Source organism: Jatropha curcas, chromosome 4, assembly GCF_041381405.1.
Source record: "Jatropha curcas cultivar XTBG-Jc1 chromosome 4, XTBG_Jcur_1.0, whole genome shotgun sequence".
NCBI lineage: Eukaryota > Viridiplantae > Streptophyta > Magnoliopsida > Malpighiales > Euphorbiaceae > Jatropha > Jatropha curcas.
This window is the reverse complement of record NC_143154.1, coordinates 324688-352380: the sequence shown is the minus strand read 5'-3', so window position 1 is coordinate 352380 and position 27693 is coordinate 324688. Positions and strand designations below refer to the sequence as shown.

The 27693-nt window shown below is 29.6% G+C and overlaps 3 protein-coding genes across 3 annotated transcripts; 1 reads left to right on the top strand and 2 right to left on the bottom strand.

Annotated features, from left to right (window-relative positions):
• Positions 1 to 3806: 3806 nt before the first annotated feature.
• LOC105628584 (protein PIN-LIKES 5-like) lies at positions 3807 to 6294 on the bottom strand. Its single transcript, XM_089720529.1, has 10 exons — positions 5899 to 6294; positions 5735 to 5814; positions 5451 to 5575; positions 5250 to 5368; positions 4963 to 5160; positions 4718 to 4822; positions 4531 to 4631; positions 4380 to 4432; positions 4117 to 4302; positions 3807 to 4024 (listed from the first exon to the last, which is right to left on the bottom strand). Exons 1-10 carry the CDS (start codon positions 6031 to 6033, stop codon positions 3900 to 3902), a joined length of 1227 nt encoding a protein of 408 aa, XP_089576655.1. The 5' UTR covers positions 6034 to 6294; the 3' UTR covers positions 3807 to 3899.
• A 6425-nt stretch (positions 6295 to 12719) lies between these two features.
• LOC105628585 (uncharacterized) lies at positions 12720 to 15729 on the bottom strand. Its single transcript, XM_012210036.4, has 5 exons — positions 15574 to 15729; positions 14659 to 14764; positions 14068 to 14167; positions 13636 to 13722; positions 12720 to 13248 (listed from the first exon to the last, which is right to left on the bottom strand). Exons 1-5 carry the CDS (start codon positions 15635 to 15637, stop codon positions 13114 to 13116), a joined length of 492 nt encoding a protein of 163 aa, XP_012065426.1. The 5' UTR covers positions 15638 to 15729; the 3' UTR covers positions 12720 to 13113.
• A 5328-nt stretch (positions 15730 to 21057) lies between these two features.
• LOC105628586 (MLO-like protein 10) lies at positions 21058 to 26775 on the top strand. The gene is made up of 15 exons (XM_012210037.4): positions 21058 to 21822; positions 22361 to 22418; positions 22650 to 22861; positions 23608 to 23724; positions 24027 to 24087; positions 24201 to 24289; positions 24537 to 24611; positions 24689 to 24777; positions 24904 to 24953; positions 25115 to 25155; positions 25236 to 25409; positions 25617 to 25652; positions 25756 to 25823; positions 25901 to 25961; positions 26174 to 26775. Exons 1-15 carry the CDS (start codon positions 21622 to 21624, stop codon positions 26576 to 26578), a joined length of 1737 nt encoding a protein of 578 aa, XP_012065427.1. The 5' UTR covers positions 21058 to 21621; the 3' UTR covers positions 26579 to 26775.
• The last annotated feature ends 918 nt before the right edge of the window (positions 26776 to 27693 follow it).

Below are 27693 nucleotides of genomic sequence, written 5' to 3'. Positions count from 1 at the left end.
CTGAGAATGTCTTCAAAATTTTATAATAAAATTCTACGTTCATCTATTCTTCTAAAGTTATTATATATACTAAAGGTATTGTAAATAAAAAAGCAATTGAATTTTCAATTTTTGAATTTATTCCAAACATGACAATTTTTTTTATTTATACACTTGCACGAGGTATGCAAGCCTGTGTTCATTTTAATGATCCACAAACTTGACTAATCCTTGATCCCCTTGAAGGCAAAGATGCTGGCCCTAGGAAATTTGCATTGCGGAGGATCAAATCCATGGCTTAAGTTATGATAATCAACTCCGTAAGTGCTCTTTGCTACTGAGTTATCCCCAATCGGGTTAAACATGAGAAATTTATTTACAAGTGAATTCTATTTAAAATTTATTTAAAATAAATTCCACATTTTGGGTTTAAATACATCGAACAGAACGGAAGTTTTGTTACTCTCTTTATATTTAAAGAAAAAGAAAAAAGAAACAAAAAAAAAAAAAAACCCAATGGTCAATCTTATATGCATGAGCAAGAATAGGGAAAATCAAAAGAAAAGTGGTGGGGAAATGCATACTACAATAATTTTGGAAGAGCCAAATGTGTCTGAATTATTTCATTTTTGCATATGTAGAAATAAAACATGGTAGCCATTCAAAGACACATCAAATTCAAGTTTGCTTTTACAAACTCCCAAAGAGTCGGGTCTCTATAAACCATAAACTCCTAATTGAGCCGTGTTAGGATATATATATATATATATATATATATGCAAATACTTCCAAATCTTACATGACAATATTGATAATTAGAAAAAACAAAATAATAATAATAATAATGTGTCCAATTTGGCATCAATAATGCATCCATATTCCCCACTTTGCTTCTTTCTTTTCAATGGTATATTCCAATTGCTTCTTTTTCACTTTGCCAAAGACCAATTCCCATGTGAATAAATGGTGATGAGCTCCATGTTTGTTCGTTTCTAATTCCTTTTCTTAATTTTTTTTTTTAAAAAATTTATATTTAGCTTTCTTATGCATCCCCTGCTATTAATTTATTAGAAAGAGGTTTAACGACTCAAAAAAATATGATCAAATACATAACACAGTATAAGCCTCCCCTTAACTCACCAAAGTTGTGTTCGGTAACAGTTTTATAAATAGATTTTAGTGTTTTGATCGGTAAAAATACTAAACGTTATTTTTTATAATGCTAGGTAACATAACGTTTAAACTAAATTTTAGAAGTTAAATAAAAAGTTAACTCATGTAACGTTTAACTTTTAACGTTTTATGAAAAGCTATTAAAACAACAAATAGCTAAGAGCTTCTAAACAACTAATCTTATCGAGCAGACTTTAAATTAGTGAAAACTCGTGATTGAGAAGACTCGAATTTAATGCTCTCACTCCTCACATTTGGGAGAAAACCAACCAGATGATATCTGGTTGACAATTACTATCTCTGTTTCATACATTTGAGAAAGTAGTTTGTTCCAAAATACTTATCATATTTGTGGTTTCAAGGAATAATAAATATTTTTTTTCCATGTTTACCTTTTGAATATGACCAATAATTATTACTTCAATTTAATGGTTTTTTTTAAAGAATTAGTATTAAATTAAGGGTAAATATAGTGAATTTACTCAATAATTTATTGTAACTTAGATAAATTTAATGGTTTTTTTAAGGAACGTGAAATTTCAAATATAATAAGTACAAATAATTCGTGGATCCCATCAACTATTAATTAGTTGTGATTTGGAAAAAAAAAAAAAAAGAAAAAAACAATAAAGCTTTATAACATGGAGAGCAACCGTTGATTCAAATTCAACATCAAAAGCTTATCTTGTCACCAAATTAACTGGTTATAAATCCTCCAATAGGAGGCTATCCAGCTGGTCAAGTTTTCCAAACTAAATTATGGGAGACGAAGAAAAAATAGAAACGTATATGTAAAACTAATCAATATTTGCTAAAAAAATACAATTCTTAAAATGGACAAGCACTCAGCACTTCCTAAGACCTTAAAAATGTCATTATTAACATTTAGATTTTAACTTGAAAATCTCATATCGCATAAAAATCATAATTCATGGGAGTGGATATAAAAGTTGTGCTACTTAGATGTTAGAATATAGCGATTTAAATTAAAAATGATAAAAAATGATATTAGTTATTTAATTAGCTGAATCGGAGAAAAAAGAATGATGGAGGATCTGTGTAAAACGTTAACATTTGAGGGTTAAACATTTGATAAATGTTTTCTCAAAAGCTATTGTAAATACTAAGAAAAATTACAGTATGATCTATGTAGTTTGCGAAATACAACCGGCACATTGGAATAGTGATCAAGGTCTTTTTTCGCACTAATTATGATTCCTTTTCTCCAATCTTGCTAGTCATAGAAATAGAAGTCTTTGGTTTTGGTTGATCTAAGTTCCTGTAATTTATTATTTATTAAAATTTGAAAAAATTTTTTTGATCAATCGTTGAATTAAATAAAATGACTGAAATGGAAATCGCCCTTAGTCTATTTCTGTCTTTTAAAAAATATACTAATTTGTCCTTATATTTTGCTTCTATTGGATTATAAGGTCATTTCGTCCAATTTTTGTGTCTTTCTCGTTAAGTATCTTATGAAATGACGAAAATACCCATTTTATTTTTAAATACACAGAGATAGACTTATTGTATTTTTCAAACTATTAGGGATTGCATTGTAATTTTTCTTGTATAATATTTTAGTATCTCTCCTTTAACCTTTGTGTTTTCTTATTGACTTAACTGAAAAGATGCAAAAATCCAACATAATGACACGTTATGAAGCGGGGATTGACAATCACTTTCCACAGGTATGGCATAGAAGGACCAGTCTACTTGACAGCTAGGAGTGAGAAAGGAGGTGGGGAATGGTTTGTGGATGAGCAGCAACAGAAAATCAAGAAGATGGATGGTAGTGTGTCTTATGGTATTTTGCAGTCAGTCAAAATTCACTTGAAGGTTGTGGAGCCTCAGCCCAACCGCCCAAAACTCGAACTTACACTTACCTAAAATGTCCATGGCATTGTCTCTTAGGTCTAGAGTTGTTCCCTGATTTTGAAACAGTGAAGCTATTACCCTGCCATGCCATTTAGTTTGAACAGTGGGTCTCTGCTTTACTGTTTGAAGTCCAAAATATTAAATAATAAAAACAGAGTTGGAAGCTGTGCCTTTTTACTTTCGCCCATCAGCATCAAAACATGTCCATCCTCATTTTCACTTGAACAATGCTCAATATGTGAAAAGTCAAAGGGAATTTAAGGTTTTAGAATTGTGTGTTTAAAGAATTGTTTTGTTGTTCTGTCTCCAAACAAACATTTTAAGCTAAGCAAATATTTGAATGTAGCTCAGATGACAATTCTCTAGACTTCATTTATAAGCCATGCACAAAATATAATGTTCAATCCAAAAATTTCTAAAAAGTTTAAAACAATAAAGAAAATAATGAAAATGAGTAAGTTCATGTTTTCTTCCCTTTCTTGGTTCTTTTGGGATTTACTTGCTTCCTTTTCAAACAAAATTGTAAATATATCTCAAAATCTATCTCAAATAACAATTTTGTGATCTTTTGTGTATGGCTTAATTTAGAAGCCATGCATAAAAAATTCAATTTAAAAACTCCAATAAAAAAATGATAATGACTAGAAAATCATAATCATCACATCCAAATCTGATTTTTTCTTTTAAAAAAAAAATTTTTGTGAAGCTATATGTAAGCATTTTACAAACAATCACTACAAATCAAGCAATGCATAAAAACTAGGAAAAATAAGAAATGAAACAAATCCCAATTAATGGAATTCTTTTAGGCTTTTTCTCCTATACTGATATAATAGTGGTTTTCATTTTCTATGAAAAAATAGCTTTCCTCAGGACAATATCCACATGAAGACTGTTGACCAGACAGCAAGTGCTAGTGCTGCACCTAAGTATGTCCATAGGAAGAGAACTGAACATTCTTCTTGACCCACATTAAACAGCTGGGTCATAGTACCTGCATTTCATTTTCAAAAATAACCTTAACATTTCAAAAAATTTATTTATATAATAACATGTAGCTATGGTTGATATTTTATAATTCCTTACCAATATTCATAGCAGGTGGCAATGTATATTGAATCATCAGAACATACTGATATAATGGTTCTGATGGAAGGAATCCAAATTTAGCTGCTCCTTTAACAAGCCATAGACCAATTGCAGGAAGCATCACATATCGAACAAATAGAACAGAAACTATGATCCATGGCTTCAGTCTTGATGAGCGTAATCCTTTTCGATTTATAAAAGCATAGTTAGATTTGGTTTTCTTGCTATGATTTTTTGAAAATAAGTTCTTATCTTGTTACCTTGAATAAGGTTGCCTCCAAGAATAAGTGTTATACAAGGTATTGTTCCTTCTCTACAATAAAGGTTGTTTCTCATTTTTTCAGATTACTTAAAACAAAATGATCGGATCGAATCAAATCGAGGAATTATATTAAAGATGATAATGCATACCCAAGTAATGTGATGTAGTATTGAATTACACGAAGAGGAGCATTATCACCAACTATTAGTTTTCTGAGGAATGTAATTGCTCCAAAGATGAATCCCAAAATCTGTTTAAAAAAAATAGTTAAAAGCTATACATACATATATATAATTGGAAATCAATAAATATATGTGACATGTTGAGGAAACTCACTGCAGCGAGCGTGGGCGGCGCCAAGAGCTCCTCCAAAATCTTGAGAAGAGATCCTAGCAATTTATTCAAGAATGCTACTCCTTTTCCATGTTCTTGGGAAACAACCTAAAAGGTTCAACATATACAATTTTTTTCACTATGTCTTTGCATATCATAGGTTATGACATTCTGAATCACAGCCATTACGCGGTCATGATAGTGATTTAGGACACACAGTAAGTATGCAAAATCCAGAGGATACTTACAGCTTCTGTTTCTGTATCATCCACAGATTTTGCAGCATGTTCTTTGTCTTCTTGCTTGAGAAGGTGAGTTTCTTGACTAGCTTCTAAATCGTTGTTAGGTGCTTTTGTAATCTCCTCAGCTGCTTCAATTACTTTCAATTTCGCAGCAGAAGATCGTATCAGACTGTAAGTATAAGTCCAGATGAAGAAATCACCAAGCTGCACATAGCACGAGTCAAAACTAAAAATAGAAATCATGATGACATTTTCACATTTCAGAAATATAATTTACACTTCCTATGCATTACCGCCATATAGAAAGATGCGTATGAGAGTCCAACAGATCTGCAGGTGTCACGATCAAATGGACTTCCATCCTCATTACAGATTGCAGGAATAACTATCAGAAGTAGATTTCCCAAATTTCCTGATTTAAAGAACATTTATAAATTTACAAGCATTTATGCAAGAAAAATCCTGGAATCAAATTAATTGTACTAAAAATTTACCTGATGAACATGTAGCAATAACAAGTCCTTCAAGATGAGGTTGTGGTTTCAGTAATTTAACAACAATCCATCCAAGAATCCCTCCAATCAATAAGGTGAGTCCAATGTTAACAGGCATAAACCACCTAATGAACAAATCAAGATTAACTCTTTATATCAAAATTCTGATCTTAATGGAGGGCTAGAACTAATTTTTTATATATATTACCATGGTTAACTTTCCACATTGCAGATATCAGAAATTTAAAAGAAAAATACTGAAGATTCAATTGGATATAGCCTACCATGAAATGACGTCTTGGAAAGTCACAGTTTTAGCCAGACTAGCAAACATGAGAGAGGGTGTAAAGACTATGAAAACAATCTGCGTTGCCAAAAGGAATTCTCATATTGGAAGAGGAAAAATAAAAAAAGAAAAAGAAGATTCACATAAGACTTAATATGGTACCTTGTTCAATGATTTTCGAGCATCAGTAGTAAGAATATTGCAGTAACTAGTAGCCATAAAAGCTCCCAATATACCAGTAAGTAATACTTGTAGAATTGGCATGGAAGCCACTTCAAAGAGTGTCCAGAAACCCATATTATCTTTTTACTTTTTCTTTTAAACTCTGTTTCAGAAATTGATATTGTTTTCCTGCTCTGTTTTTCTTTGTTTGTAGCTAAACTCTTCAAATTTTCTCACTTGAACTCTTACAATGTGTACTTGTAATGTCTTCAACAAAGCAGCAACTGGGAAAGAGCATTAGAGAGAAAGAGACAGGACAAAAGAGAAGCACAGTTAGGACAATAAAATTAGAAAAATGAAAATTTTATTTCCATTATGGACATTTCATTATCATAAAAGAAGGAAGTGTTCAATGCTATATATAGAGAGAGAACGAAGATATATATATATATATATATGTTGAATGCTATATAAATATACGCAAATATGCGTAGGAGGATTAAGATTATATACCAACTCGAACTTGCTTGGATGGAGATCTAAAATTTATCTCAAAACTTTCCAAATTATCAAAAAAAAAAAAAAAACTATTAGGGATTGCATTGTAATTTTTCTTATATAATATTTTAGGGATTTATTTTTGAATTACTGTTTTTGGTTTGATTTGATTTGATTATTCAATGTATTGGTTTAGTTTGGATTTATTTTGAATTACTGTTTTTGGTTTGGTTTGGTTATTTAATGTATTAATAACTTTAAGTAATTATTAGTTTTTAAAAAATGATAAAGTTTAATAACAATGAATTATTCAATTAATATATTAATGTATTGTTCTGTACCAAATGTTTATTTTTAAATTTGTAAAGTAACAAACATTTTCTCTAATGACCGTTAATGTATTTTTAAGGTTTCCTATTTAAACATTTCTCTGTAAACCATAAACTACTAATTGAGCTGTATTAGGATATATATATATATATATATATATATATATATATATATATATATATATATATATATATATATATGCAAATACTTCCAAATCTTACATGACAATATTGATAATTAGAAAAAACAAAATCCTAATAAACTAAATTAAGTGTAACGATGTTGTTGAGAATGAAGCAGATATTTTTATTTGGACGAAATTACGCTTCTTATCAAGCAAGAATACACTGAATACATGACAAAATAATAATATCCATATTCCCCACTTTGAATATTTCTTTTCAATGGTATATTCCAATTGCTTCTTTTTAACTTTGCCCAAGACCCAATTCCCATGTGAATAAATGGCGATGAGCTCCATGTTTGTTCGTTTCTAATTCCTTTTCTTGATTTTTTTTTTTTAAAAAAATTTTATATTTATCTTTCATATGCATCCCCTACCATTAATTTACTAGAAAATTAATTAAGAGGTCTAATGAGTCAAAAAAATACGATCGAATACATAACCGTATAACTCTTCCCTTGACTCACTATGTTGTATTCAGTAACAGCTTTTTTTAAGTAGATTTTAGTGTTTTGATCAGTTAAAATACTAAACGCTATTTTTTACAATATTCGGTAACATAACGTTTAAACTAAATTTTAGAGGTTAAATAAAAAGTTAACTCATGTAACGTTTAACTTTTAGCATTTTATGAAAAGCTATTAAAACAGCTAATAGCTAAGCTACTAAAACAGCTAATTTTGCCGAGCAGACTCTAAATTGGTGGAAACTCGTGATTGGGAGAACTCGAATTTAAGGCTCTCACTCCTCACACTTAGGAGAAAACCAACCAGATGATATCTGGTTGACAATTACTACCTCTGTTACATAATACTTGTCACATTTGAGAAAATAGCTTGTTCCAAAATACGTGTCATATTTGTAGTTTCAATGAGTAATAAATATTTTTTGGGAAAATTATTATTTCGTCCCTGAGGTTTGCCATAATTATTTAAGTAGTCCTCAACATTTATACATATATTTATAATGTCCTTGAAGTTTGCCACCATCATATTAATTGGTCCTTCCGTAAAAAAAAATACACTTTTTCCGTTAATTTTGAGAGGAAAAGACGAAATTATCCTTTGAAAAAATAATTATTTCGTCTCTGAGGTTTGCCATAATTATTAAGTAGTCCCCGATATTTATACAAATATTTATAACATCCCTGAGGTTTACTTCTATTATATTAATTGGTCCTTCCGTAAAAAAAAATACACTTTTTCCGTTAATTTTGAGAGGAAAAGACGAAATTATCCTTTGAAAAAATAATTATTTCGTCTCTGAGGTTTGCCATAATTATTAAGTAGTCCCCGATATTTATACAAATATTTATAACATCCCTGAGGTTTACTTCCATTATATTAATTGGTCCTTTCATAAAAAAATACATTTTTTCCGTTAATTTTGAGCGGAAAAGACGAAACTATCCTTTAGAAGTTTGAATTGACATTATTGTCAATCCCTTTCCTCTAAAATACTTAAAACTCAAATTTTCACCACCTTCCTCAACCCAACGCGGTCTTCATTGACACCACCGTGTCTCTGTCAAGTATCTCCATAACCAGATCACCAACAAAACTAAAAGGGAAAATAATTATTTCGTCGCTGAAGTTTGTCATAATTATTTAAGTAGTCCCCGCCATTTATACAAATATTTATAACGTCCCTGAGGTTACTTCCGTCATATTACTTAGTCCTTCCGTCCAAAAAACACACTTTTTGCTGTTAATTTTTAATAGAATTACCAAACTACCCTAAATCCTCTAATCAAGGAGAGAGAGATAAATGGATGAAGGGTGATGATGGCTTGATTGAGTTTGGATGTTCGGTTTTAGTTTTGGTGGTGATCTGGCTATGGAGATGATAGTTTTCATTGACATGGTGGTGGCAATGAAGACCGCATTGGGTTGAGGAAGATGGTAAAAATGTGAGTTTTAGGTATTTTAGAGGAAAGGGATTAATAATAATGTCAATGAAAATTTATAAAGGATAATTTCGTCTTTTCTACTCAAAATTAACGAAAAAAAATTTTTTTTTTTTTTATGGAAGGACCAATTAATATGACGGAAGTAAACCTCAAGGACGTTATAAATATTTGTATAAATGTCGGGGACTATTTAATAATTATGGCAAACCTCAGGGACGAAATAATTATTTTTTCAAAGGATAATTTTGTCTTTTCTTCTCAAAATTAACGGAAAAAGTGTATTTTTTTTTACAGAATGACCAATTAATATGACGGTGGCAAACCTTAGGGATGTTATAAATATATGTTAAATGTCGGGGACTACTTAAATAATTATGACAAACATCAGGGACGAAATAATAATTTTCCCATATTTTTTTCCATGTTTACCTTTTGCATATGACCAACAATTATTACTTCAATTTAATTATTTTTTTAGAAAATTAGTATTAAATTAATGATAATATAGTGAATTTATTCAATAATTTATTGTAACTTAAATAAATTTAATGGTTTTCTTAAAGAACGCGAAATTTCAAATGTTACAAGTATTGTGAAACAGAGATAAATATTATAGAACACAGATAGTATAAATTATGATTCGTGGATCCCATCAATTGTTAATTACTTGTGATTTGAAAAAAAAAAAAAAAAAAAAAAAAAAAAAAAAAAAAAAAGACAATAAAGCTTTATAACATGGAGAGCAACCGTTTATTCAAATTCAACATCAAAAGCTTATCTTGTCACCAAATTAACTGGTTATAAATCCTCCAATAGGAGGCTATCTAGCTGGTGACCTTTTCCAAACTAAATTGTGGGAGAAGAAGAAAAAATAGAAACGTATATGTAAAACTAAACAATATTTGCAAGAAAAATATAATTCTTAAAATGCAAATGCACTCAGCACTTCCTAAGACCTTAAAAATGTTATTACTAACATTTAGATTTTAACTTGAAAATCTCATATTCAAACTTTTATTGTTAGAAAATGAATAAGAGACTATACCTTCTTGGAGAGAATGTGTTCTAATCTCATATTGCAAAAAAATCATAGTTCATGGGAGTGGATATAAAAGTTGTGCTACTTAGCTGTTATAATATAGCGATTTAAATTAAAAATAATAAAAAATGACATTAGTTATTTAATTAGCTGAATTCGAAGAAAAAAGAATTGATGGAAGATCTGTGCAAAACGTTAACGTTTGAGTGTTAAACAATTGATAAATGTTTTCTCAAAAGCTATTGTAAATATTAGGAAAAATTACAGTATGATTCATATAGTTTGTGAAATTCAACTAGTAAGTTCCTATCTTTTAGGAAATATATTAATTTGTCCTTATATTTTGCTTCTATCATATTATAAAATCCTTTCGTCCAATTTTGTACCTTTCTCATTAAGTTCCTTATAAAATGACGAAAATACCCCTTTTATTTTTAAAAACACAGAGATAGACTTATTGTATTTTTCAAACTATTAGGGATTGCATTGTAATTTTTCTTGTATAATATTTTAGTATCTCTCCTTTGACATTTGTGTTTTCTTATTGATTTAACTGAAAAGATGCAAAAATCGAACATAATGACTTAATAGTGCAACAGAAGCAAAATATAAGAATAAATTAATATATTTTAAAAAACACAGGGACGAACTAGTTATATTTTGAAAATTTAGAGATCGTACTGTAATTTTAGTCAGAAATTAGATAAATATAAATTGTTGGTGGAGTTCATTTTATATATGCCTATCATGGGGAGTGCTACATGTTCTCACTAAGTAGTGAATGTGGATGTCAATGTCACACATTTATAGGATTAATAGCGCAATAATCAAAGTGTTGTGTTACAAAATACAACTAAATTAAATAAATATTATTTCCAATGAATAATAGAGGTAAGTATAAGGGTCTTAATCACATTGATTATTTATAATTAATTATAAAAAATTTAGAAATTAAACTCATCCATTTCCTTTTTTTTTTTTTTTCACAAAAGATCTTCCATAAAACAAAGAATATATATATATATATATATATATATATATATATAAAGCAAGTATTTTTTTTTTTCTCTAGAAAGTTGGCATGTGGCATATTCCTCCAATTAAGCTTCCACTTGACATGGTTTAATTTGATTATTTAATGTATTAATGTATCGGCTCGATTTCATTTGGTTTGAATTTGTTTGAATTTATTTTGAATTAGTGTTTTGGTTTGGTTTGATTTGATTATTCAATGTATTGATGTATTGGTTTAGTTTGGATTTATTTTGAATTACTGTTTTTAGTTTGGTTTGGTTATTTAATATATTAATGGCTTTAAGTAATTATTAGTTTTTAAAAAATGATAAAATTTAATAACAATGAATTATTCAATTAATGTATTAATATATTACTTTATACCAAATGTTTATTTTCAAATTTATAAAGTAATAAATATTTTCTCTAACAACCGTCAATGTTCCTATTTAAACGTTTCTCTATAAACCATAAACTACTAATTGAGCTGTGTTAGGATATATATATATATATATATATATATATATATATATATATATATATATATATGTGTGTGTGCAAATACTTCCAAATCTTACATGACAATATTGATAATTAGAAAAAACACAAAATCCTAATAAACTAAATTAAGTGTAACGATGTTGTTGAGAATGAAGCAGATATTTTTATTTGGACGAAATTACACTTCTTATCAAGCAAGAATACACTGAATACATGACAAAATAATAATATCCATATTCCCCACTTTGAATATTTCTTTTCAATGGTATATTCCAATTGCTTCTTTTTATCTTTGCCCAAGACCCAATTCCCATGTGAATAAATGGCGATGAGCTCCATGTTAATGTATTTTTAACGTTTCCTATTTAAACGTTCCAATTTATTTATTTTTCTTAAATGGTATAGTAATGTACTTTTTTTTTTTTTTTTTGAATTATTTACCCTCAAAAAATATTTTGGCTTTTTTAGATATATAAGCTGTATCACTATATTCTTCTGTATTCTTGGTAAACGTGCATTGGTCCCTACTTTTAAATATATTATTCGTTTTTTTTAAAAGTTCGGAACTGTCTACATTTCAATTATTTTCACTAATGGAGTCAGTAGTTTTTACTCAAACTTTTTTTGTCTCCTTTTTTAGAGATTATTTAACATGATATTCCTTGGTATTGCCATGTAGGATTTCAAAGTAATGACATGTGTATGACTTAATTGTTTATTTTTATATTTATTTGAAAATAAATTAATTTATGACTGAATTAAACCATCTTAAATGTAATTAATTAATATAACGTTAAAGAATTAATAATGTGTTAAGTAACCGTTTATATAACTTTTAATGATATAAATAAATTGCATAATTTATAAATTTTAATAATATAGGCAGTTATTATTTTATATTTAAAAACTAAAAATTTTGTATTAAACTAAAGTAGGTTAAATATAATTGATTAATTATAGAATTAATAATATGATAAGTTGAAGATTTATACACTCTTAATTATTTAAAATAAATTATTTATTCATAGATTTTAATAAAATAACAAGTTATTTAATAGCATAATAAAAAAAAATTTCATTCAAGGATCTATAAATTATATATATTTTTTCTCAATTTTACTTTATTTTACTTTTTTAAATTATATATATATATTCTTTCAATTTTTTTTAACCATAGCACGGGTATATTTCTAGTTTTGCATATTTCTTGTAATTTCATAGTTATTTAATGCTTCAATATTTAAGAGTTCAGCTCCTGATATTTACTATGCCCTTTTTGTAGATTATAAACTTGATGATGAAATAGTACGTGTAAACTAATAATAATACCCTCTGTTGCACAGAAATGGAAACTAGGAAACATATAGAGTGACGTCTTATAAAATATAATTTTACACAAGAAAACATCTATAGCTAGAAGTTTCCCTGCATCATAGATAATACCGAAATGAGCTGGGCCTAATTCGGTGCAGGGTTGGCTTATGTCCAAAAAACAAACCTTAGACATGACTTTCGGCCTTACCCGCAAGTTGATCACAAAAACAGTAGTGTAATACAACAGTATCATTAACATTTTTCTGATCAATAACCTTCAACCAAAGCCAAGAACACAGGAAAAACAGAACAGGTTTGAGAGAATAAAATTCTTGAGACATTATATTCTAGTGCTGATCACAAGTAAAACCCTTCTTTTTTTTGTCATTTTTCAGTTTGTTTTTGAAATCTCAACAAATATGTTTCTTATGTAGAAGCTTGGATCTCATCAGAATTCACTGCAGTTCCATTTGGGGTATCCTCTGCATGCAACTGAGCAGAAACCTCATCTATTGCAGAATTCAACTGTGCAATCTTCTCGGCCAGTACTTTGCGTGTCTTCTGTTGTCATAATATCATAACCGAATAAGTTTTCAAATGTGAACTGTGCCGTGAACCATAAAGGCAAGATTACATCTTTTTCTTTTGGTTTGTATTTTAAAGGGGGTAACTAATCAAAGAACAAAAACTAGGAAGTCTGCGGCTAAAAACCTTGTCCATTTATATGAAAATGGAGGGCCACAATCCATGTCCCCGTGCATTCACTAGAAGTGATGTATGCCTGAGCATACTTATTTTTTAAATCATCTTATTCCAACCTCAGTCACTCTTATAACTCCCCATTATAAACATAAACTATATTTCAATAAACTTAGCCTTCTTGCATGCAATGATTAATGATAATGAACATGATTTATATGTATGATAAATTGTGAAACAAGTTCTGACCTCCAATGCCTTTTCCTCGTCATATATGAACTTCGGCAGTTTCCTCATCAAACCTTTTCTGTCAGTTCCAGCTAGTGCCTTGCTGATCTGCATATATGCGTATCAATCAGATGATTCAGACTCAATTTTAATGCATGTGGCAACCTCTTGAACGGACCAAAACAGATCCATGAAAAATTACTGATGCATGGTAAACTGATTTTAGTTAACTGGATAGCGAAATACTTTCACTTTCATTAAGCATAAACCTGAATAAAAAATTTTATCATAGCGGCTAAAAGATCAGATGTTGTACACACAACACAGACTGAGAATGTCTTCAAAAGAACAGACATCATTAAGTTTAACGGATAATATAGTGAAACAGAGGCCTTAATGTATAGAAAATTTGCTTAATGCATAATCCACCAACAAAAGATGATGAAGTAGTACCTGTGGAGCATAGACACAGCCTAATGCGCCAACAACTATTCCTCCCAATACAAAACCACCAATGAAGATACCTGCACTATTTGACCCACTCCGATCTCCGCTGCACTTGCATTAGGAAGGAAAAAAGAAAAAAAGGAATGCCGTTGAGATAAAAGACACTGATTTCCAATCAGCATAAGAAGAAAGATATTGATTCAATATAATACTGACGATAGCTGAATAATGAAACCGAAATCAGACTTAATTAAGAATGGAAGGCAAATGGTGGAAAACTGGAAATTGGAAAAAAAAAAAAAAAGTACAATGAGAAAGAATGCAAACCATTGCTTCCTTTAACCATTTTAAAAGGAACAAAGTCATGCCAAACAAAAAAGCTCTAATTGGGGAAATAAAAAAGAAAAGAATTATATAAAAATGTGATTTTCATCAATGCTATGGCTTTCATGCTTTATATCCACATTGATGGTGCCAACAAATAAAGTATCTGAATCCCTGAAAGTGAACAACTAGTATGCAGGTACTGCTACTACTTTTTCGCAGCTATATGATGGTGGGACAACTTATATGTCACCCAAGACAATGAAATTTTACCTTGCTTGAAGAGTAAATGGCCTTCTATATGCAACAAGTCTTCCTTTTTTAGAGGGATTACAATGGCCAACGGGTAAAAGACTCTGGTTACTTGAATTCAAGGAACCTGGCAATCATCAAACACAATAATCAAATTACAAATTGAAAACACTAGAAGCAGTCACAAGCAGACTGCAAAACATAATTGGCTGTGTTATTTTGGCATTGCAGTTGAAACTAATTTTTTAGAAAAACTGCTGATTTGAAGTTTTTTACAACAAACATGCGCAATCCAACTTCAAACCGTGTTTTAGTTATCTTTTTCAACATATTCAAAGTTTGTTCTTCTCAACAACAAATTAAACAGAAATGCGAAACAGAACTCTAACAGTATGAAATTTTAAGTATAAGACTGAAAATATAACTACAAAAATGCAAATGCAAAATCGATTGTCATTGGCACATAACAAATAATTAGTAGAAAGCCAGCAGGCAAAAGGCATAATAAATAACAGTAAATTTCAAATAAGAGCATAAAAACACATTATGACAAATCTCTAACTATTAAGTATCTCTTTGACAACTTAAACTATTTCCAAGATTTCAGTCTACCATTGGCCGCCAGCATAATTGAAGATTCTTGGGGTTCCACTCTCTGGTTTAGAAATCAGAAGTGAGTTCCCAAGAACAATAACTGGACGCCAATTACACAAATTTTAAAAAACCTTACAGAAATCAAGAACTCAAAATGTTAAAGAAATAAGAGAAACTGATTAGGCGATTTGGGTTTTCATTTCTTGCAGTTTTGATGATAATCAAACGAGGTAAGCTTGTATTAACAATGAAACAACAACGAGTGAAGCCGACCCAATACACAAATATATATATATTTATACACATTAGGGAGACTTGAGGCAAACAAGAAATGATCTTTACCTGATGATAAGAAGTGGGTTTGAGGATGAGTGAATGAAACGTAGGACCTTGAAAGAGTAGTCATGGTTGGTTTTCGACTGTTTCTTGATTTTTGTGTGTCTGTGTTAAAGCTTTCTTCTTCGATAATACCAAGAGCTGACTACGGCTAGGCCGTAGGCCCAATTTTCAATTGTATAAAGTCCACTTGAAAGCCCATAAATAATAGCCCTCCATCAAATTGGCCCAAATGTCAACTTCAGCCATACTACTACAGAAAAATTCTTGAATTTTTAATGATGAAGTCAACAAATAACCTCCCAATTCCAAAAATATATTTTTTCTAAGTACGAAACTCAACATCGGGTCCATTTGAAAATGAAATTAGGTAAGAGTGTCGGTGTAAAACTTTGACATGTTGAGAGTTGCATGGGCTTATGTTTGTTGATTCAATTAATTGAATTTTGATAACGTCACGCGCATGCATTAATGTGTTATACTATGTACACGTGCATACAAGATCTTCTCTTCACTCCCAAATTACAATCGGTCCACATCACTTTACCGGATCTTGCACTTTCAATTTTTTTTTTTTGGGAATTATGATATTTGTTTATTGGTCATTAATATGATAATATATATATATAATCGGATCATAAATGCATATTTTTACATATATACGATATATTATTCCAATTATAGAGTATAATTTTATATTTTATTACTCTCGTTATGCTAATTTTGACATTTTTTGAATTTTTATAAGAATTAAAAAATTGATTGAATCGTTTCAATTTTTAGTGTAAAAAATAAGAATAATTAATTAAATTATCCTCTCATTAATTTCTATAATTAAGAGAAAATAAATTCAATAGAGATAATTAAATAAGAATAAAAATTGAAATGATATAATTAATGCTATTTTAATTTTTTGAAAGTTTCATATAAATAAAATAAGAAAAAAAAATCAAAAGTGTCAAAATTAACGAAATCTATACGGTACTCTCTTTTGTCTCAAAATTCTTATCTTTCTTTTTTTTTTTTCATCCGTCCCAAATTGTTGTCATATTTCTTTTTTAAAAAGTCAGTAATACTGAGAATTAGAATTTTACTCTTTATTTAATATAATTTTTTGTTAACAAATATAGTAGTTAAACTACTAAATTATCATTAATTAAAATCTTGCTATAAATAAAATTTAAATATCAATCTTTAATCTTTCTAAAAAAACCTCTATTTAATTAAATATTTGACTATAGTTTGATTAATTTTAATAAGAATTTAATATGGATTATTTAATTTTAATGAGTCATATTAAATAAAAACAAAGCAAAAGTTATAGTTGCATGCATATTAATTGATTAATAAGTTAATTAATTGCTGGAAATTAACAATTAATTAAAAATTTATCATTTATGATGTTCCAATTGCCACCAAACCGTTGACTTCTGTGATTGTTGACCTTTGTTTTGTTGGTGGTGACTGACATAATTAATTATTGTACTATAATTATCCAAATTTCACCAAACTGACCATTAAATAACTTAACTTATAAGCATGGATTTTCTTTTTTTTATGGTTAGGGCAAAACATCACTCCATTGATTGATGGTTCAAAGTACTATTATTTTAACACAAAGATGAGTAATAATTAGAAAAATTGCCAAAATTATGTAGACATGAGATGGCTGTAGTGAGAAGAGAGATTCTATTTTCTATTCCCATTTACAATTTCACATTATGTGTGTATATTTGTTAGAAATTCAGTTCATTCTAATAGGGGTATGCAAAACATTTCAGCGAACCGAACCGATCTATTTCCATTCAGTTCGATCAATCTGTTTAAAGGGGATTCAGTTTGGTCGGGTTAGTTGGTTTGCAATGAAGTTATTAGTGAACGGTGAGAAAATGACGTTAGTTTTTAACTTTATAAACTTTCACAAATTAACTCTCCATGTTTGAAATTTTGAATGTCTCTCATTTTCATAAAGTTACGAGTATTTTCAATTAAATGCGCATAAATATAATAAAAATGTGGAACTAAAATTTTTTATACTCTCACTATCTTCTTAACTTCTACAAGATGTCTTTATATAAATTTGGAATAGATCATAAATATGTAATTGCATTCACAAGCTTTTCAAACAAAGGGCGGTGGCTCTCTAGAAATATACACAGTTGATTATTTTCACTTGAGGAGAATCTAAATAGGACATAACCAATTCATATTAAATGTTGTTGTTTTGTTTCATTTTATACAACTTATTCAGAATATGAGCACGAAATTTTCATCAGCACTCAGTTAAATTATAAAATTACATTAAGTTAGTCGAAGTTAACGAAATTCGTACACATATTTACAAGTGTAATATCAACATAAAATGATCTTTTAAAACTATAGTTCAACCATCCAACTGCGTATCCATATTTTGACTAATTACAATAACTATCACTCAAAGCTTGTGCTCATCTCCATAAAATCGAGCAAACTATTAAAAATATACATTGAAAAATAGTCGGAGAGCAAACTGTTAAATGAATTCCTATTTTTGTCTGTCACTTTCATTTTTTAGAGAGTAATGTTCATGCAGATTACAGAGCTAATATTAGTTCTTTCCAAAATTTCCATTTTTAAAATAAAATTTTCTGTAGTCTGCTCTAATTAAAAAGTTTCACTATATAAAAAGAGTCGAGGGAGTATAATTTTATAATTAATTCAAGGAGTATTGACCTGTTAACTTGAAAAATTTTTGAAAGCCGTTTTTAATTTATGAATATTTAATATGTAATGGTGATCCCTACTAAAAAACCTTAAAAATTCAATGAAAGTCAAATAGTTCCACTTTGACTTTTAAATTTTTTTATTAAGATTCTCATTCATATGTACTTCAAATCATGTTTACAATAGATTTATAATATATTATTCCTTTCTTAAAAAAAAATTATACTCTCTCCGTTTTTTTTATATAAAAATAATTAAATTTTATCAAGATTAAAAAAAAAAATAGTTTAACCAACTTTTTTGTCATTTTTTTCTAATTTACTCTAATATTTCATTTATTCCTCCTTTAATGTCACTGCATTGTTTAAATTATGTTTCAATCTTCAATGAGATTTTAAACGCTTTGTTGAAATGAAAATTTATACTCTAACCTATAGAGAGAAATTAATTTTTTGTCCTTTATTTGGAAAAGTTATGTGGAAAAATGAAAATTTATGTTCATTTAACCTTCCAACTGCCTTTGATTATTGAAAATATATTTTAAATATTGCGCAATTTTTTAAATATTCGACAAAGTCCGTAAGAATTCCTTTCAATATGGTCAACTTGAAAATTTTGTGACTTTTTTTATTCAAACTCCATTTTAATCGATGCTCATATAATTTATACGAATACATTTTTTTCAACAAAAATTGATGTAAAAAAATCCAGTTTCTAAAATTTATTCACATTAAATACTCATCTATACTTTTATCTCCTACTATCTTAAGAATCTTTCATATTAAATGCTTTACAAAGAACTAAAACAAAGATAAGATAGATTTTCATATTGGCATGTTTTCTAAAACTATCAAATTAGGTAAAATTTGTTATATAAAAAGAATATCCAAAATAAAAAATTTTATTAAAAAGAACCCGGGAGTAAAATATTTTTTTTTAAGGAAAAAAATTATAGAATATCATTTTAAATTATTTGGTGTGGTTTTTGTACGTAAAAAAAAAAAAAAAAAAAAAAAAAAAAGAACTTTAGAACGAAACTCTGACGACTGACATCCTGTACGTGATCCAATGACTTGATTAGTTTTAGTTATCCATAAATAAATATAATCTAGAGATTAAGAAAATCATACAAAATCATTAATAGGGCTAGTATTTTACTCAAATGCACTTTTTATAAAAAAAATAAATAAATAATCAGTTTTTGACTTCTCTATGATACTGTCAGGGTAATAACGGGTGTGTGTTCTTTGTATCATCACTTATTTTATAAAAACAAAAAAAGAGAAAAAGAAAAATAAATAAACTATTTAATTTTTTAATTATTTTCAAACAATTGTATCATTTTAAAATTTAATTTCACACTATGAATGTTATCTTTAATACACATCAAGATATAGTTTAGTAGTACGCAATGGCAGATCCACTTTATAAAAGGAGGGATGAATTGATTCATTCTAATTTATACGTGTATATTGTAAAATTAATTCACAAAGTTCAATTTATTTATATTTTTACCCACTTTTTTTTTAAATTATATATCAATCCGGGAAAAATATTTTTAGATCCGCCGCTAGCAGTAAGTACATGTAACTTAATTGCGCGAAAATGTTGATATGGTCAATATGATTACATTGGAATAAGAGGTTTATTATAATAGAACTCTTTTGTACTTGTATTTGTTATTTTAATTACCTTTAATTACCTTAATAAGAACTCTATTTGAATTAAACAACTTCACCAAATGTGTGGATATAAATTCAAGACAAAATTGTTCAACATATAAAGTGATTTGAAACCTTGACTTTTTACTTAAATGACAGTGATTCAAATTAAATAAATTCCTAACTACGCTTACCATAAATATATTTTCTCCGTCCCAAAATATAAGTCGTTTTGAGTACTTTAACGAGTAATAAATGATATTCTTCAATGTTATCTGTATTTATATTAAATACAATAACAACATTCTCTTGGTTTTGAGATAAATGATAATTTGGTTAAATTATTCTTGATTTGTTTCAGAATACTTGTCACTATCTCTGTTCCATAATACTTGTCGCATTTGAAAAAAATAGTTTGTTCCAAAATACTTGCTACACTTGTAGTTTCAAGGAATAATAAATATTTTTTTCCATATTTACCTTTTGTATATGACCAATAATTATTACTTCAATTTAGTAGTTTGATTAGAGAATTAGTATTAAATTAAGGATAATATAGTCAGTTTACTCAGCAATTTATTGTAATTTAGACAAATTTAATGGTTTTCTTAAGAGACGTGAAATTTCAAATGTGACAAGTATATGGAACAGAGGTAGTGTGATTTAGGAAAATTTCTAATCTCCTTGCAAATATATTTTGGGAAAAAAGTATTAAATATGATGCGGTTCATTAATTTAATAATGAATTGAAAAAAAATTTAAAGTGGATATTAAAAACAAAAAATTCATATAGCCGACTTCAATTAGTCTAGGACGAAGGTTTATTTGTTATTATTGTATAGCTACAGATGATTGTGCCGGACACAAATATAATAAATATTATTTTTTAAGATTTAATTTAAGTTTTAATATTTCACTTTTTACTAAAATCATTTTTTAATATATATATTTTCAACATTTTTAATTATGTTCTTAAATGTACATTTGTCTAAATTAGAAGGATTGTCCCAAAATCCAATAATACCTCGAGAAAAAAAAAAAATGTAGCTATTACTGTTAGAGTAATAAAAAGGCAGTGAGAATCGTAGCTTCTAACCCGTTCGTTTCGTTTTAGTTTACGACAAAAGACACTGCTTTTTCTGGTTATGGGATCCACAACCTCCTTTCTTCCTCAATCAATGCCGCCATCAGATGTTACCCTTCGTAGCTGGCCTTCTTGTTCTTACCATTTCGTTTCATCCTTATATAGTAGTATAGTTCTATACACACTGTCCTAAAGGAGACTCTTTTCATTTGACTTCATTTTATCTCTCACCAAATCTGAAACGGCCATAGTTCATATTGAAAGAAATCAAGAATACGCGTGTAACTTGTCTGTGTATAAATAAGGAAAGAGAGATTACCATTTATTAATGCTTCTTTCTAGCTGAAACCGTGTTTTTACTGTTAATTACTTAATTAAGTACTCAAGACTCAAATTTCTTCTTCATTTACCTACGAGCCCCACCACTCTTACTCGTCTTGCTCTGCAGAAACTGTATCTTTTTCTTCTTTTATCTTTATATATGCATAAAGATTCTTTCTGTAACGATAAATAGTTATTACACCCTGTCTCAAACTCTCAATCAGTTTTCTCATCTTTCTTGGCGTTTCTCATCTTTTCTTTTTGTTTTTTGCTCCCTTGTTTAAAATGAAAATGAATTTGCTATTTTCTTTGTATTTCTGGATGGTGGTGGTGTACGGCGGAGGTGTAGTGGTTATGGCTTCTAGTGATAGTAGTTCGACACAGAGGGAGCTTGATCAGACACCCACTTGGGCCGTGGCTGGCGTTTGTGCTGTTATGATCATCATTTCTATTTTATTGGAAAAGGGTCTTCACAAATTTGGAACGGTATGTCTATTTGCCTGTCAATTGATTTCGTGACTTCTTTAAGTATTTTTCACTGTTTTTCAGACATGGGTTTTCGTTTTTGCTTCTTATATCAATAAATTCTTTATGTTTTTTCATTAATTCTTGTTGCTGGGTGGTTTTTAACTTTTATTGCTTTCTGCTCTTCTTTGACTCAGCAGACAAGAATTAAAGACATATTTAATTCAGAAAATGAAAAATGCTTTCTGTTTCTTTCTCTCTGTCTCCTTTAATTTTGGATTTTTCCATTTGCCAATTGAGAGATTGATAATTTTTTTTAATTATTACTTTCTCCCCTGCTTTAGCCATTATAGTGTAGCTCTCAAAGTGAATTTAACATTTGGTGCCAAATTACTTGTAAAGCTTATTCTTTTCCAGTTTTTTTGTTAAATGTAAGTAAAGCCATGTTGCTGATATCTGCTTAATTTTGTTTGAAGAATAGTTAATTGAACCTGTGATCTTGCTATGATGGATTATCCTAATTGTATTTGTTCTAAACTCTTTGAACTTTTTAATTCAGTGGTTGACAGAAAGGCATAAGAGAGCTCTATTCGAAGCCTTGGAGAAGATCAAATCTGGTAAGTACGATAAGAACAATGTTTATGATAATTAGTCAATAGAGCATTAGTTGAATGAAGCAAAGTCAATCTGTTTTAGTGATTATAATTAGCATATGGACCAGCAACATAGAAATAAAGAATTGGCAGAAATTGTCATTTAAATGAAATGTTCTTGATACTCATATTTGTGATTTTTGAAACACTGCTATTTAAAAGGTTGCTAATTTGACTTTGAAATGATGAATGCAGAGCTGATAGTTTTAGGATTCATTTCACTGCTCCTTACTTTTGGGCAGACATACATTACAAAAATATGTATTCCCCAAAAGGTTGCAGACACTATGTTGCCATGTCGGGCGGACGGTGTAAATGATGAAACTGAAGAAGGGCATCGTCGGCGGCTATTGTGGTTTGAACGTAGGAATTTGTCAGGTAGTGAAAGCACTACTATATGCAAAACGGTGAGTGTATATGTTGCCAATTGGTTTTTTTCTTTCCTATTGGTACTTGATAAAGCAATCAAGAATAAAGCAGGTAAGTGAAAACTATTAGTGATAGCTTTCAAGGAATATTTTACTACCAACAATTAAAGAAGCCTTTTCTAAATATTTCTTTTGGTTAGTGGAATGTATGAGTGCGTGCCAGATAAGTGAAAACTAAATTAATATGAATGTTAGATTCCTCAGTATGATTTTTCGTATATGGATGAGCTAATTCAACAAGGCATGCTATAATTGGTAGACCATTGAAGCACACCAAATCCAACGTAATTGTTCTCATTAAACCATGAGGGGTGAACTGGACTAATTATTTTATGGAGAAAATTATATACTTAAATGCAGTGAAGTTCATTTAGGATGCTGAATTAAGATTTCCAGTCAAGAAAAATTCAACCTTTAATAGATATTTCTGTTAATTATGAAATCATTAATTTGTGCTTAAGAGCACCCTGTGTTCAACAATTTCATTTACATCTATCTTGGTTTTGCTTCTAATGTCTTACATTCTGAATTTAAAATTATTACAGTAGCTTTTCTCTTCAATCTGAGTTGGTCTCAAATATAGTTGTATCAGGCATTTCATAAAAGCACAAGTCTTCTTATATGTCAATTGATACTTACTGCCTTAAAAATTGTACATCGCATTTTTGTCAAATGCATTGCATTCGGACCCAGAGAAAGATCGTTCATTTAGTTCTATTTTACAGGGCTATGAACCACTTATATCAGTTGATGGATTGCATCAATTACACATCCTCCTGTTCTTCTTAGCAGTCTTTCATGTGGTATATAGTTTAACAACCATGATGCTTGGAAGACTAAAGGTATGGAGATAATTTTTTTGTTGTACTTTTCTAACAAATCTCATTTATTTAGAAAATGGGCAGCATTAGATATTTTCATTGCTAGAAAGGAAAACCTTCAGAGTAAGGCTTAGTGTAGAGATTTGACTAGACACAGTCATTCATTTGGGTTTATATCAAAATAGGCATGCTTGTTGGTAATTCTATATCCTGCTAAATAATTATAATGAACCAAGTTAATTTTATATCCAAAGGCTCATAATAAAAATGAAGAAAATGACAGTTGATGATATTTAGTTACTTAACAAAGTTACTTTCTGCAGATTCGTGGTTGGAAGGTATGGGAGCAGGAGACTTTATCCCATGATTATGAGTTTTCAAATGGTATGATATTGTCACCCTCTTATGTTGTAGCCTGAAACTTTCAGCCTTTTACACTTAATAAATGGATCTACATTTCATCTTTGATGCCAAATTTTATGAACTTTTATGTGCAGATCCTTCAAGGATCAGACTTACTCATGAGACATCTTTTGTGAGAGCACATACTAGTTTCTGGACTAGAATTCCTTTCTTCTTTTATATTGTAAGATATATTTCACTCAGCAACACTGTTTCATTTTCATTTTCTTTATTCAGAAAATCAGTATAAAATATGTTTATGATGTGGGTTGAATATTGATTGGGATTTTCCAACTCTTATGTCTAAGTATCCATTTGTTTACATAAGATGAGGGTACTTGACAGTTTTTGGAAAAGAAATTGAATGCATGGATAAATATCAAAATAGAAAATATAAATTGTTGATATTATTTCAATCTATGGCATTGCAGGGTTGCTTCTTTCGACAATTTTTTAGGTCTGTTAGCAAGTCTGATTACATGACATTGCGCCATGGATTTATCACAGTGAGTTTTCAAACGCATAATTTACATCTTCCCGTGTTGGACAGGCCACTCTTATTTTGACAGTACTATATTTGTAGGTCCATTTATCTCCTGGAAGTAAATTTAACTTCCAAAAATACATCAAAAGATCATTAGAGGATGATTTCAAAATCGTTGTGGGAGTAAGGTAAGCATTAACTTTTATTCTTCTGAGATATCATCATGTTATGCTCGTATTTGTTGCGGTTTGAACTTACATTAATAAAATTCTCAAATATGTTAGGCAACCTAACTAATTGAATGTTGTTGACAGTCCAATTTTATGGGCATCCTTTGTCATTTTCTTGCTCCTAAATGTTAAAGGTAATGCACTTCTCTCTCTCTCTCTCTCTCTCTCTCTCTCTCTCTCTCTCTCGCTCTCTCTCTTTTCTTTTCTTTGAAGATTTTGGAACAAATAAGCACTTACAAATTGAAGTTGCAAGATTATGAAAAGTCTTAAGAATTTGTTGGTGATTCTTTTTTAGGATGGCAAGCATTATTTTGGGCTTCTATAATCCCAATGATTGTAAGATCTCTGTTCTTGATATCCATTGTCGGAATTAAAAAAGAAAATCAATTTTCTAATGACTTTTTAATTGGTTGCAGATAATCTTAGCTATTGGAACAGAGCTCCAATCCATTCTGACAAAGATGGCCATTGAAATTGCAGAAAGGCATGCTGTAGTGCAAGGGATGCCTCTTGTGCAAGCCTCAGACAAACATTTTTGGTTTGGCCGGCCTATGTTAGTTCTTCATCTCATCCATTTTGCCTTGTTTCAGGTATTGGATCACCTTCTCTTTTACAGACATATTGAATATAACTTACCTGTACAATGACATAAATCTGAAAATTAAAAACGGTACATATATATAAGAAATGTGAATGCTTCTTGAAAAGCTCCATAATTCAAATGAGAGTTTTATGATTTGATTTCCTGCCAAGAGAATTTAATAATTTTCTCTTGACTTGCTTTCTTGTATATGCAGAATGCTTTTCAGATAACATACTTCCTGTGGATATGGGTAATGGATTGTTCCTGCCAATCTTGTCATTCGATGTATCCTTCGTCCAATCCATCTGTGTGTTGCTCATAGTATGCTCACTAACAACTTTATTTGTATGCAGTATGAATTTGGGATAAATTCATGCTTCCATGCCAATTTCAAGCTTGCAATAGTAAAGGTTGCTTTGGGGTAAGCATTTTCTTTTAGGTATTTAATCTTTGTTTTAAATTGAGTTGCTAGATTGAATTTTTGCTTCGGCCTTACAGGGTCGGAGTCCTATTTCTATGCAGCTACATCACACTTCCATTATATGCCCTTGTAACTCAGGTACTCTAATCATGTACTTAGATTCCACAAATGGCTAAATTCCGTTGCTAAACCAGGCTTTAACTGATAATTTTCAGTACCAGGCCAAGCTTACAAATTCTTGCATACAAAAATTCATCCGCAAACCTGGATCATTCCCATTCATTAAGTTGCATTCCTTTTCCTTTACATTTGTTTTATTAATTGAAACCACTGTCGGTGAATGCGCTCAGATGGGTTCGCATATGAAGAAATCAATATTTGATGAACAAACAAGTAAGGCGCTTAAGAAGTGGCATATGGCTGCAAAGAAGAAGCAAAGGAAAGGAGGGAAGTCTCCCACCAGAACCCTAGGTGGAAATTCAAGCCCAGCATCTACACTGCACTCTTCTGGACGGTCACTGCACCGATTCAAAACTACTGGGCATTCTGCTCGTTCGTACGCCTACGAAGACCAGGAAATATCTGATATGGAAGCCGAGGCACTGTCACCGACACCATCAACAACCAACTTGGATGCAAGAACTATTCAGAATGATCAAGCAACTGAACTAAGCGAATCTCATGATGATGACAAAGGAACAAGTAATGAAGATGACTTCTCTTTGCCAAGGCCTGCCTTGACAAAAAAACCTTAATTATATATATCAGTTACAGCTATAGTACAGACAGTGGCTTTTTCCTGTTGCAGTTGCCATTGCACCGCCTTGTACATGAGGTTCTAAGAAAAGATTATAGCTCTTTGAAGTGCAGTTATCTCAAGTCATTTGTTTCATACAATTTTTTTTAAATATATACATGCAATTTATAAAGGAGAAAAGGCATTATGGTTTTAGTCTCTCATCTCTAGCAGTATTTAACAGTTCAGAAATGGAAGGGGAAGGCAGTTTCAGATCTTTAACGTTTAAGTTTTCACATACGGCATGTAGTCGACCATTGAATTATTAAGCTAATGGTAACGATTACTATATCGGTGTTATGAACTAAATGGATTACAAAAATTAAGCTTTAGTTTCAAATTAGTTGTACTTTTTAAAAGAGATTGAACAATCAAGTTTATATTTAACATTTGAAACAATTCTCAAAATTGATTATTCTCGAATTTAAAGTTTCATACCTTTTGCACAAAAAAAAAAAAAAAAAAATATATATATATATATATATTAGCACCTCAAATTTACATGAAATCATCAAAAGCTTGTTTTTACATAAAATAAAATAAAATATCAAAATTATTAGTTTAAAACATTAAACATTAAATCCTCTGCTATTCCCACTTGGGCCAGTCTAGTACTAAGATCCAGGTGAACTTAAGGCCTCCAAGACCCGTAGTGAACATAATTAACTTTAAATATTTAATTTAGCTAAAAGAAAATGAAGATAAATGTAATGCAACCGAGATTATATTATGATCCTGACTACATGCTGTTTTAGTTTAGCAAAACCAGCTATTGTTCTTCCAGAAGATGTAGATCCTGTCGCTGGTGAGAGAATCAGAATTACCAACACATTTTCCAAATTTTGGAACATCATCTTTGAATATGAGCAAGGACCAGTCGTCCATAAATTATACAGTACAGATGTAATTACAACTAGAAATCTACTATATTATTATAATATAATTCATAAGAAAAGCACAAACAATATGCTTATAAGTGCTGCAAATTCATATTTTATGACAGAGTATGCTGGTTAGGCGTCAAAATTCATATGAACTGCAATTTCAGTTGGTTTTTCTTTTTTGTTCTTCATA

Excerpts from the sequence above, each read along its gene's own strand:
- LOC105628584 (XM_089720529.1), bottom strand. The coding sequence starts at position 6,033 with ATGGGTTTCTGGACACTCTTTGAAGTGGCTTCCATGCCAATTCTACAA. Across the intron at positions 4,823-4,962 it reads ATGATACAGAAACAGAAGCT|GTTGTTTCCCAAGAACATGG; the intron begins GTAAGTATCCTC and ends TGAACCTTTTAG. Across the intron at positions 4,025-4,116 it reads GCCACCTGCTATGAATATTG|GTACTATGACCCAGCTGTTT; the intron begins GTAAGGAATTAT and ends AATGAAATGCAG.
- LOC105628585 (XM_012210036.4), bottom strand. The coding sequence starts at position 15,637 with ATGACTACTCTTTCAAGGTCCTACGTTTCATTCACTCATCCTCAAACC. Across the intron at positions 13,723-14,067 it reads GCTGTGTCTATGCTCCACAG|ATCAGCAAGGCACTAGCTGG; the intron begins GTACTACTTCAT and ends GCATATATGCAG. Across the intron at positions 13,249-13,635 it reads ACGAGGAAAAGGCATTGGAG|AAGACACGCAAAGTACTGGC; the intron begins GTCAGAACTTGT and ends TTATGACAACAG.
- LOC105628586 (XM_012210037.4), top strand. The coding sequence starts at position 21,622 with ATGAAAATGAATTTGCTATTTTCTTTGTATTTCTGGATGGTGGTGGTG. Across the intron at positions 24,088-24,200 it reads TGATTATGAGTTTTCAAATG|ATCCTTCAAGGATCAGACTT; the intron begins GTATGATATTGT and ends TTTTATGTGCAG. Across the intron at positions 25,653-25,755 it reads CATACTTCCTGTGGATATGG|TATGAATTTGGGATAAATTC; the intron begins GTAATGGATTGT and ends ATTTGTATGCAG.